This window comes from Ceratotherium simum, chromosome 7 (genome assembly GCF_057802395.1).
Source record: "Ceratotherium simum simum isolate JZ-2026a chromosome 7, ASM5780239v1, whole genome shotgun sequence".
NCBI classification, from domain to species: domain Eukaryota; kingdom Metazoa; phylum Chordata; class Mammalia; order Perissodactyla; family Rhinocerotidae; genus Ceratotherium; species Ceratotherium simum.
In genome coordinates this window covers 43,791,880-43,805,001 of record NC_141906.1, presented here as the reverse complement: position 1 = coordinate 43,805,001, position 13,122 = coordinate 43,791,880, and the positions used below count along the sequence as shown (strand labels likewise).

The following is a 13,122-nucleotide window of genomic DNA, read 5'->3' as shown; positions in this document are numbered from 1 at the left end:
AGAGGCAGGTTGGACTTTGCCACTTACCAGTGCTGCCACTTACTAGCTTTCTGGGGGAGCTAAGGAGATAAGTAAGCCATTACAATATAATGGGTTAAGTACTCTAACAGAGGTATGGTGAAAGGTAAAAAAAAAAACATTGAGAAAGATGCTCCAAATTTTTCAGAATATTTGAAAAAGGGGAAAATTTGGAGGTGTAAATGAGGGTATGGGTGGGGCCTTAGCAAGGCTGAACAGAGAAAATGACCCTTGAGCCGAGACTTGAAGAATAATAAAGAGTTCATCTGGTAGTTAGCATGGAGGTTGGAAGAGGTGGAATGCCATGACAGATAGAAGGAGTGGTCACAGCCTGAGCTGTGGATAGGGGCCTGAGATGTGCAGTAGAAACGTGGAATAGCTAATCTGGGTAGTGCATCCAGGAGCTGAACTGAGCCATATAACATACAAGTATAGCCCAGTGGCCTTATGGTATCATCACTTTGGCTTATTTACAGACTTATTAATTGGATCAAAAAGAAGATTGGAGTCAATGACCTATATAGTCTCATCAAAGAGCTACAGCGGCCCTGAGGGTTTTCATCAAACTGTGTGTTGCTCAGTCCCATAGAGTAAATCCCAGTCTCTAGAATGGTGGGGGCTGGGGAAGTGGAGGCAGAGTTGCTATCCTGGGCAATACGGTATAATGGAAAGAGCAGGTCCTGAGTTTTGATCCTAGATATGAACTAGATCTCTTGGATGATCACTTTTGGTTTTGAATTTTTTTTTCTTAATTTCGAAAATGAGGGCGTTGAAGGATTCTCTCATAGGCTCTTTCATTCATTTATTCACCACATATTTATTGAACACTTACTAGTTACCTAGAACTTTCTTTGAGTTCTTTAGGTACAGTTGAGTGGAATAAAGCTCAACTCCCATAGCTACAACTATAACGTTACCCTCCAGAGCTGAGGATGGAAAGACAGGCCTGGAAAGAGTGATTTGCAGGAAGCCATGCTGTAAGAGCATTTAAATTTTGAAAGTAGATTTGGTTTGTGGATGGCCAGGGACCAGGATGATGATAACAGCTTCTAGTGGCTTCTTACTGTATGCCAGGCACTGCACCAACTACTATATATGCTCATTTAATACTCACAATAACCCTTTGGGGTAGATGTATTATTATCATTTTTTCATTTTATAGATGAAGGAAATGACAGGGTAAGACAATTACCTAAGGACACACAGCTAGTAAAGGTCCTTCACATTTAGGTATGTCTGACTTCAAACTGTTTTCTAAAACAGTGATTGCCAAGATGTTAGCTCAGAGCCGGTCTTCCTCAGCAAAAACAGGAGGATTAGCATGGATGTTAGCTCAGGGCTGATCTTCCTCACAGAAAAAAAAAAGACAGTAAAACAGTGATTGCCAAGCCTAGTGGTACCTCCTAGGGCCCCACTCCAGATCTCAGGAATCAGAATTTCAGGAAGCACAGCAGAGATATGTTTATTTTTAAATAGCCCATCAAGTGATTTCAATGTGCAGTCAGATTAGGGAAATCTTGTGTAAAGATTTATACAAAATGACGGGAAAACCTACTGGTTGGATAAAAGTATAAGCAACTAAATGAGTAAGAAAGTATTATGACTTGGAAAGAGCGCTAGACAAGGTGTCTGACTTCACATCTCTGTTCTGGGGAGTAAAGGGTTGCTATGGAAATGACAAGAGACCGTGGAGGGGAGGCCTGGGTTCCTGTCCTTGCTTCTTTACAAGCTAGCGGTGTAAGTAGAGGCAAAAAGAAGACTGGACGTGGTGACTTGTAGGGCCCCATAAAAGATCTACCATGCTGTGATTATAAAGCATGTAAGAATTAGGTATTGTGTAGGCTTCATTTGGTTTGATTAAAAATATTTCCTTGGGTGAAAAGAGTCAATAAAATTGACCTTAATGAGTACAAATTTACATAAATTTAGACAAACACAAAATACCAAATCAGAATATAAAAAAAATCTTTTGTAAACCTCTATGGTAATTTTTATTTTTATTTTTTCCTGGAAATGACTAATTGTTGATTCACCAAGAGGTAGCTAGAAAAATGACCAATTATTAAAGCTTACTATTAATACTTCTCTGGCCTTTTCGAATCCCTTCTAACAATAGTTTTGCATAGATATTTACATGTAGAATGGCATATTATATTTCCCCAAAATTGTTGAAAAGATTCCCAGTTGTTAGCAAAATGTTCATTTGAAAGTTAATGTACCAGAAAAGGTAGTTTGCAAGTCCTCTCTCGAGTCAACCATTTCAAGAGGAGTTTGTTACATTTTAATAGCCTTGTCAAGAACTTGGATGAACATGTGGAAAATGTGAATGTAAAATTTTCAGCTAAGGCAAAATTGAGAAGGAAAAATATCAGAATATAGAATTCATACCCAATATAATATAATAGGCTAGAGGCAATAAATTCTTGCATTTATGTACCTGCTCTCTCACACCTTCATTTTTTTTTCTAGTGTAGGATAGAGGGGTTATTGTTTGATAGCAATTCATATGAGAAAATCTATTTGTTGTAAACTCAACATGAGCCATTATGCAACATAGTTGCCCCGCAATATAACAGACTTAGAATGAGCAGATTGTGTCCTTAGTGAGGGAGATGATCTTCAGTACTGCTCTATGTTGAAGATGTGCTGAATTCTGGTGAATTGGGAAACGTCACTGAGATGATGAGGGAGTCTTTATATCAAGAATTTTAGAGGTAGCTAATTGTGTTTAGCCTGAATAAAATTAAAAGATTGGGCTAGGAAATCATCCCATTTTTATCTTCAGTTTTTGAATGTCTGTTTCAGGAATATTATTATCCAGAGTAGCCCAGTAGGTGGAAGTTACAGAGATGCAGATTTCATCATAGTGTAAGAAAACAAAATAGAACTTTTGGACAGTGGAATAGGCTGCTGTCTCAGGAAAAGTTCAACAGAGGATAGACTGCATTTGGTCAGGGCTGTCATAGAATGGGTTAGACTTTGGGTGGATGTGAGATGCGGGTTAGGACCTTTTAGTTCTCCAATTTTAGAAGTATATGTTTTAGTGAATTGTTGAGCAAAATAAATTTACTAAGTAAAATGTTTAGTCAAAACATAGAGAATCCCTTCTCTGTGTAAGACTCAGATGTAATTACCGTAAAATGTAGTCCTTGTCTCAAACAACATTTCACTTTTGTGATGATAAACTACAGAACGTTATGTAATTGCCAAAATTATTTCCTTCCAATTTGTTCTCCACACTTCATTCAGAGTAATCATTACCAAATACTAATCTCTTCATACCACCTTCCTCCTTAAAACACAATCACTCTGCATTGATTTTAGGATAAAGACAGGCATTCTTAACAGGACTTACCAAGTCCAGCAAGATCTACCCCTACCTGCTTCTCTAGCTTTATGTTGTACCATCCTCCATTTCCAGTCCAACTATATAGACCTACTACTAATTTCTCGTATATACACCATGCTCCTATTTGCCACACATCAGTTCTCATGCTGGCTTTTTCTGCATGGATGACTTTCCCATTCCTAAATGACTTCTGCTATCACCCACCAGAATTCGGTTCACCTTTCAAGGAAGCCTTCCTGACTTTCCTCTTTAGATCTCATTTCCTGTTATACATGCTCATACTCTGTGTGTCTCATTCACAGCATTGATCACTGTTACAATTTACATTTGATTATGTAACTATTTGATCAGTATATTTTTCCCATACTAAAATATAAGCATCCTAAGGCAAAAGGCATCTTCTGTTTTTAGTTCACTATTGAACTGGTGCCTTGCAATATGTGCAAATCACAATAAACGTGTTGAATGAATAATGTAAGTGGAACAGATAATACTTACTGTAACATCATAGAAGAACACATTTAGAGAAAGGATGTAATACAGTGACCCTAAGGCAATAAGTTAATTTTATATGGTGCTTGCATATTTTTTAGACTGATTTTTCTATTCACAAAAGTCCTAAGAGCTAGGATTATTGTGTTATATTAATTTTACAGATAAAGACATTGTATCCCTCTAAACTTTACAGATAAAGACAATTAGCTAGGTCAAGATTAACAGTTATTAAGTAGCAGATTTAAGATGAGAAACCATGTGTTTGAAATTTTAGGAAAATAACTATGCACTTGATATACCTAGATGTTATATTCTTTATAACTTGCTTCAAATGGCATATTTTCTTAATTTTCTATAGAACTGTTTTAGTTTGAGTTGCTATAGCAAAATATCATCAACTGGGTGGCTTAAACAACAAACATTTATTTCTCACAGTTCTGGAAGCTGGTGAGGGCTCTCTTCCTGGTTTGCAGACAGCCACCTTCTTGCTGTATCCTCACATGGAGGAGAGGGAGAGGGAGAGCCCTGGTCTCTTCCTGTTCGTATAAGGGCACTAATCCCATCACAGGGCTTTACCCTCATGAATTTATCTAAACCTAATTACCTCCCAAAGGCTCCACCTCCAAATACCATCACAGGTTCCAATCTACGAATTTTGGGGGCGCACAAACATTCAGTCCATACAAGGACTAATGTATGTTTTATTTATACCTACTCATCTAAAATATATCTATAGTTTTAAAAATTACATATGGAATTTTTGGTTATATCTTAGAGACCTTGACAGGTAGGATTTGAAACATGAAAGTAACACTGCCATCTAGTGACAACTAACCTGAATGAAATTTGAAAACTAGAGTAGCAGGTTAAGCTCTCTAGGAATGGTAAAACAAGTCATTCACATAGAGTGGGCCAAGCACATAACTTAGGGCAGTCATTTCTTTTTAGTGAACATTTGAAGTAGCTGAGTCTTATGAAAGTCATGAGTTAATGACTAAATAAAACAAATGCTCTTCGCTGTGGAATATAACTGTGGTAAGTAGATAAAATGGTTTCCTATGATTGTGCCACTTGACTGGAATATGTCTCCATTTTTCTCACTCGCTCTACTGCTTCTGAGTGAGGGAATCTGTACTCTGATAACCTAATAAAAAGAAGTTTTCATCTTAAAGAACTAAGTATATTCATAGACAAACATTTATGAGGAAATGAGTCCTTGGTAAAATTTCTGGTTACGTTTTGCAGCATCATAAGGAAGAACTGGAATGCCAAAATAAACTGTATCTGTCCCAAGTGGACCCTTAAAGCCATTTTGAATTAAATTACTGCGTGATTTAATGTAAACACAACAATAAAACACTTCCAGACATGCAATGAAAGGTTAGAAAATGAAGAAGTATAAGAATTTTCTTTAAAGCATTGAAACACCAAGGAAATTTGGATAATTTATTTGTATCTTAACTATTGAAGTTGTATGATAGATTTTAGCTGATATATTTTAAATTATTGTCCTGGTACATTAAAATTACAGATAAAATTATCATGTAAAATCCCTTGAGCTAAAATTATCTTATCATTGGCAGATGCCAGATCAAAAGAGGTAACAATTGTTCTATTTCTCTGGAGGCCTAACCAACAAAAACCTATCATTCTCAAATGATAATAATTTTGCTGATTGAGGTGAGGAAATCATATTTCTCATTTTTTTTTAGATAACCCAGAGAGGATTATTTCTATTTGTCCACTTACTGGTATATTCATTGAACTGTATCCCTAAGGTGTTCTAACTCATGGTATAGATATAGCTTAACTGGAAATATTAATTACTTTTTATATAAATCAATGAAATTATTGCTTTCCTGACATACTTATTACCCTGTTTCCCCTTCAGGAAGATTTCATATGCTGACAATAAACACCACGTAACAGAGTTGCTGTTTTGCCAAGAGTTAAGTTGGAAATCTCAGGGGCATGAACAATTTCAAGATGAAAAAAGCATCTGACTTACACATATGTCTTAGTCAGTGTCCTTAAAATAAAGTAGTTTTATGTTTCTTTCAGGACAAGTGTATAGATATAGCCCCGTCTTTTGTTTTCATGTGGTATACCATTCATATGAAGAATGTGGATAGTACCAGACCAAAGCAGATGACAATCTAGCAAGGGTTTGATTTACAATGAGTTGCCAAAAAAGTGTTGCATCAACACCGAAGGGACTGATTCTTTGAAAAATATGTTGTCCAATGTGGTTATGATTCGCTTTGTATGAGTCACAGCTGATCTGGGATCTCTCCTTGTGGGGGGTCAGGGAAGAGCTCTAGAGGAGCAGTAGTTCAGATGAAGCCTGAAGGATGAGTAGAGTTAGTAAGAATGTGGAAGGGGGTTGTGCGGAGGCTCAGAGTGTTCTAGACAGAACACAAAAGAGTTTTGTTTGAAATTCTTAGTACTTATCAGCGAACAAAGGATTCAACATGGCACCAGTGTGGAGGTGCAGAATGTACTGAGGCTCTCTAGAGCTCTTAACACCCCAAAATGTATAGTGGGTGCAGAGCAAGAAATTGACCTCATGCTGGAAGAATGTACTCAGGTGATTGTAACACTAGTAGAAATGGGAGCAGACTGGGTTTTAGGTGAGTACAGAGCAGAAAGAGACCAATTTCTCATAGGGGTTTTTGGTGAGAGGAAAGTGGAGGGTTATTCAAAATTCCTGAAAGAGTTGATATTTGTCATGGTCCCTAAAGGAGGAGCAGGGTGAGGTCCCCAGCATGTTTGTAGTTTACTTGTGTCCCTGACTGTGTTTTGACTGTTGCCTTATTTGTTCAGCTAGGATTGTGTCTAAGCAGAGCCTCCGCCTCTGTTCTTAACCTCAACTGCAGCCTTATCCTATTACCCATGTGCCGAACACTCCTGGCTTACCTTCGAGGATCCCAGAAGGTAAGAAAAAATATCCTAGTGACAAATTCCAACATAAAAACCAAGTGTAACAGTGACATATTAGTCCTACTTAGTTTTCATGGTCTGACTTCTTGTTAGAGTGATTTCTTCGAAGGTGATAGTAAAGACCACGTCACCTGTCAAGATGATCAGTGAGCTATTCTGCAACACTAGATAAGGGCAGAGGGTAATAGAAAAAGTTATTAGGAGTAGTATCAGGCCCTGTGCTAAGCACTTCCCGTATATAATTGTGAATCCTCACAATGATGCTGCAGCTGGGTATTACAGATGAAGAACCTGAGGCATAGAAAGGTTAAGTAGCCTGACCAAGATCATGAGACTAGTGAATGGCAGAGCTAAGATCAGTCCCAGTTCCGAGCTCCCTCCGCTATACCATGCCTCATTGAGATGCTGCGTTTTCATTTGGTTAAATCCAGGTGAGCAAACGAGAGCCCTGTGACCTTTGAGCAATTCATAAGGCAACTGCTGGTGTTGGTGGCAATTTATCGCTTCTTAAAACACATACCTGTTTTGAGCTGTGTAGTAAGCTTGGCAAAGATGTGTTGATTAAATAATGAGGTCTCGTGTGATTTTTTGTGTTGTAATATGAAGGATGTAAGAAAACAAACATTTTGAAAGTTAAAACTCAACTGAAATTCCTTTTTGTCTTCGATTATCCTCGTGTGTGTGTATGTGTGTGTGGTGTATGTGTTTGTTCGTTCCTTTTTTTCACTAAGATAGTAAGGCACTGCTGGATAGATACTGATATTTTAAAAGTTTGTTAACATGAGGTCACTTTGGTGTTCTGTGAAGTTCATATAGGTAGATTTACAGCAGTAAAACTTCTCAACCTTTTCACATAATTATATTTGGAATCTCTTTACTTTTAATGCAGTAATTTGTGGAAACAACTCTTCTCTCAGTTGTCTACTATTGTAAAATGCTACGTTTTGATCCCTGTGCCTGGCCATTAGCTTGGCATGATGAAAGAGAAGATAAATGGCAGGAAATGAAAAGTGCTCACCTAAGTCTTTCAGTATTTTATAAGTCTTAAAGAATTGTCACCTGGTGTGCAACATAGGTATTCAAAGATGCTTGATATTTTATTTGTCTATAAGATCAAACAGATGTTTAAAACCATAGACGAAATTGCTTCATTTAAAAATAATCTTATTTTTTGACTACAAAAGGAAATCATATATATTGTAAAATTCATACATTTCAGAAATATGCAAAGTAATCAGTGAAGGTTTCCCCTAATATTACTCTGCCAGAACAACCACTGATTACAGTTTGGGGTAAATGCCTGTAGACATGTTAACATATAATGCCATTAATTTTAAACAATATAGGATCATAGTGTAGTTTGTTATAATTTTTTTACCTAACAATATATCTTGCACATCTTTCCATATCAATAATGAGCCTTCTCACATTCTTTTTTAATGGTTGAGTATTCCATTGACTGGATATATCATAATTCACCTCACCAATTTTTAACTGATAGGCTTCTGCCATATTTCCAAAACTTTGATATTATAAACAATGCTGTAGTGAAAAACTTTGTACATATATCTTATTTGTTGCATCATTTTTACCATATTAAATAATTTTTATTTAGGTTCCAAGCAGGAGAACAAGAAGATTGTTGGATAAAAGCAGAACATTCCATATAACATGTGGTGTTACTATCTGTATTTTCTCAGGTGAGAAAACCAAAAGATGTTAAATATTGTGTTAGAATAATACATTTTATAAACGGTATTTTTATTGTTCTATAAATTATTTACTGTCACCAACTTGTGATTTTCTTATTTTAGCTTAATTTTCTCTTTCATGTTTTTAAAGAGAGTTGTCTAGGTGGCACTACAGAAAATGGGTGTGTCTTATGCATTATTTATATATATATATATTTTATATTATAATATGCAAAGGTTGGCCCCCAAGCTGTTAATGATTGTTTCCTAAAAATAAATGTTTTCATTTAGAAATATTGGAAGAAGCAGACTAAAAGTTTTTAAGCTCTAAAACAATGATATGATAGGAGTTTAAATGCGTGAAAATTGGAATGTGAAATGTACATTCATAGAATATGAGTCCACCCAAAATTATATTTATAAGTGTTTCTTTGATATTAATACTTGGGTAGAAGAGCAAATGTCAAAAATTTGTGAAAATTTATCCTGCTCAATTCCAAGTTGAAAAATAAAGGGAGAATTCTTTGGTTCTTAAGAGTCATTGTAAAATAGATTTTTATCCTTAGCATTTATATGATACTTTTCAAACTTTTAGAATGGAAAGTAATAAACATATTGATTAAGTAGATGGACTATGGAGACGGTTTATGTAGGATCTGTCCCCAGCTGTCCTTCTGCCTTACTGTGTGACATAACCTCTCTGATCTTTAGTTTGCTGTTGTTTTAACTGTAAAATGGATTGACAGTAGCACCTACCTCATAGTTTTAAGACTAAAATGAGAACATGCTATAAAATTCTTAGAATAAAGTTAGTTATAATTTACAATCTCAGGGGTTAATTATCTCAGTGGCATAGCACCTGACATTTTCATCTGGTCATTATCTGATAAGACACAGCTGTTTTGATACTAGGGACACTTAGTATGGACATTTATGTATGGCCATGTTGAATCAGGAGTGTTTTGATACAGGTATTATCAAGAAATAATTAAATTTTCAGCTCTTTAAAAATTGCCAACTATGTTGAAACAGCTATCTTCACTGTTTTATCCCTGAACATCTTCCCATTGGTAGTTCCCACCTTTGGAGGTGAGAGACCTGGAGAGGCTCAGGGATGGGATTAGGACTCCAGTACAGCTCGAGGCTAGAGATGGAGTAGGAGTCCAGGTTGAGACAAGGATCAAGTGTGTAAGGAGGGTTACAGATGGGTTAAAGCTAGAGAGGGTGAAAGGTCAGAAATGGAGGAGGATCAGGAAACACTGGCACGTTCATAACTTGATTTGTTCTAAACTGAGGTTGTGTCCAAATATTCGGTTCAATTGGAGAACAGCCAAGAACCTGGGATAGTGTAGAGTATTGCTCTGAATGGATATGTCTTCCAGAGGGTTTGCATTCTGCCACTCACTAGTGGTCTGGTCTTAGCTAAGTTACTTTTCTTAACCTTAGTTTTCTTATCTGTAAAATGGGGATGATTCTACCTACCTCATTTTCTGTTGTGAGAATCAAAACGAGAAAATCCGTGTAAAGTGCTTGGCATAGTTTTCTCCCTGCTGCCTAAAATTAGAAACCCTGAATTCTTTTGACCTCATATGCTGTTTCAGAAGGTGAATATATCCCTTAGGGGTGTATGTAATACAGTTGTTACCTAGGACTTTTTTTCAGGAGGATTCAGAAAAAATGGCAGTTCCTCTAAGGATATCTTTGCACTTTTAAGCCATAAAATATGTAGTTAACATATAAGCCTTTAATTTAAACTGATGAATTTTTTTTTCTTTTACTATAGATTTCAGTAGTGATGAAGCTATAGGATATAACAGTTTTGCTTAAATAATGTTTTAGAGCTGTGCTGTAGTTGAGTCTCACCTAGACGCCCTTTGTTTTACTTCTTGGGAACCCTGTTCTTGCTTGTTAATTAACCTACTTCTAGCTCCCTGTCCCATTTTTATGAGACCCCTTTTCCCTCTAATTTGATTACTGGCAGGAGCTTGTGAATCCTTTAAATAACTTTTAGGTTATTTAGCATTCTAGTCTTTCTCTTTCACTTTTGTTGGTCTTTGTGAGTAATTCAGAACTCTTGGCCTCTCTACATCTCATATTCTAGGTTGGAGAAGATTATAGAGTTTTCTAGTTTCTAAGCCATATCTTCTTTTGAACCACTACGCTCATTACAAGGTAAACTATAATGGTTTAGCAAGCAATTTCGGGTCATTTATCTCATTAAGTCTCTGATTTCTGTCACTCTCATTTTACAGAGGAGTAAACTGAAGCATCGGTAGGCGAGCAATGTGGCCAAGGAAACAGGTTTTCCAACTAGTTGACTGTTGTTCTTTTCAGTACGTTACAATGTGCTGTTACTTCAAACCTAGTTTCCTACAAGAAAAGATTGGGGAGGAAGTAGCACATTATAGTTCAGTGCACAAGATCATTTGCTCCTTCCTTGTCCAACCTCCTCAAGATCATTTCTTTTCCCTGATCATGCCAAAATGAATTTGTCTTCAATTCTTTAGTAATTTCCTAACACTTTTATCTTTTGTGTGAGCTCTGAGTCAGTTGAGCCCTCTATGCTCTGCCCTTGTAGGTAGATTATTAAATGGTGATTATTATTTTCCTGAGTTTTTATTTCATGAAGTGGTTACCAACACTTTTGCTGATGAGTTTAGGATATTATGATTTGAATCTGTGGATTGTGAAAAATTTCAACCAGTTAAAAGTCTTTCAGTGGGCCTGTTTTATGTTGAGTGGCAATGAAGTATACAAGATATAAAACAAGTTTGGAGGTAGGGGAGGGGTGCAAGAAGTGGAACATCTAAAATATCTGGGAGCTACTTCAATAAATAAATAAATAAATGCCCATATTATTATACCCATACTTGTGTGTGTGTGTGTGTGTGTGTGTGTGTGTGTGTGTGTGTGTGTGTATGTTTCTAACTTTCACTTACTAGGGTTATTTTATTCCAGCCTTTGAAAATTCCATTACTTTATATGATTTCTAATGCTAAAACTGCCTGTAATAAAGATTTTTTTGTGTCTTTAGAACTTCCCTTTTCAATTTAATATTTTATTGCTCATATAGCTGTCAAAGTTTGACCCAGTCTTTTCCTTGGGGAAAGGAACTGACTCCTCTTCATACAGCATGCCTGAGATCCCACTGACTTGTGCCTGGTGCGATTCTGTAGGTGTGCACGTGGCTGCCCATCTGGTGAATGCCCTCAACTTCTCAGTGAACTACAGTGAGGATTTCGTTGAACTGAATGCAGCAAGATACCGAGATGAGGTGGGTGGTCTCTGTCTTCTAATTTTACTTTCCCTTGTCGTGAGATGACTAATGAGGTCTGTGATTTTCACAGAAAATTTGCACCTTGCTGCTCCTTTTGAGTGCTTTTAAAATGTACTTGTCAAGTTGAGTTTTATTCTTTTTCAATAGAAAATATAGGTAATTACTATTTCATGGTCTCTCCTGCTGAAAATGGAAGTTCAGAGAGTGTCTAGTTTTTATATTCTGCAGTGTTCAGATGGTTGCCACTCAGGCCTGCCTTCTTCCTCCCAACAGTTTTGGTCTAATTCCTTTCAGTGGAGACTGTCGACAGTGCTGTTACAGGGTAAAAATCCTTTAATAACTCAGATACTGTGCTTGGGAGAAAAAAGGGCAGAAAAGAAGGTTGATTATTTGAGTATCCTAAATAATCAATATTTGACTTAAAATATTATTGAGTTTTAATGGTTCACTGTGTTTTGTTTTGTTTTTAACCCTCAAAATAGACGATCTGAGCTGATTTCTGTAGCAGGCAATATCTGACTTAGGGGTGCTTTTGTCCGTGTGAAGCTGCCCATACAATGAAATTATATGTGCAGGGTGCCGGTCCAGAGCCTGACGAACAAACAGCACATACACAACCCTGCTTAGGTCTCTGTTGCTTGGTACAGGGTGTCCTCAGGCTACCTTTGATTTATGAAGCTAAGACTGCATCAAAACCGAAGTGCTCAGTGTCCCAGGGGATCAGAACCCCACCCTGTTCTGATAAGTCTGGTAGTGACTTAATAAGATTGTTTCCCAGCTTTGCGCAGTCCATTTTCTCCTCCACATATCACAGGAGTTATCTGAATTAATACGGCTGCAATCATGTGCTTAACCTCCCTCCCCAAACAAAACAAAGGTAAAAGTAACCACAATCATGGAAACAAATCACAAAACAAATCACAAAACCAAAATAGCAAGCAGCTTTCCATAAATCCCTTGACTATACTAGTATTTTTGAAAATACCAATGTGATTTAATTGATCTGTGTTGGGGCCAGGCATTGATCTTTTTAAAAAGCTCACCAGGTGATTATAGAGTGCACCCAGCATTAAGAACCACTGAAAAGTCCAGCTCATTAGCATGGCAGTGGAAGGTCTTCACATGTGATGATTTCGGACCAGAGCCCCCACTTCTCCCTGCCTGTCTCTGCTTCTACTCATTCCTCCATCTTCCTCTGCCCATATCACGTGGGGTTACTTGTTCCTGCTCTACAATGCAATTTCCTCTTCTGTCTTTTCCTTCTTTGCTTCTCTCTTTTGTTTTATAATTCATATGTCTTTAATAACTATAACGGTTTTATCATTTTAATGTAATATACTTTTGCTTAATAT

At 36.8% G+C, this 13,122-nt stretch overlaps 1 protein-coding gene across 4 annotated transcripts in view; it reads left to right on the top strand.

The window, feature by feature from the left end:
• The window catches only part of NOX4 (NADPH oxidase 4), a 140,710-nt gene that overhangs the window by 19,320 nt on the left and 108,268 nt on the right, over positions 1-13,122 (top strand). For 2 of the 4 annotated variants that reach the window (XM_087433568.1, XM_087433569.1), the window contains exons 3-5: positions 6,690-6,796; positions 8,418-8,502; positions 11,670-11,767. In XM_087433568.1, the coding sequence (XP_087289694.1) occupies positions 6,755-6,796; positions 8,418-8,502; positions 11,670-11,767 (225 nt within the window). In that variant the 5' untranslated portion in view covers positions 6,690-6,754. Of the gene's footprint in view, positions 1-6,685; positions 6,797-8,417; positions 8,503-11,669; positions 11,768-13,122 lie in introns of all 4 variants that reach the window. The other 2 variants (XM_087433567.1, XM_004434098.3) reach the window with 1 other exon arrangement.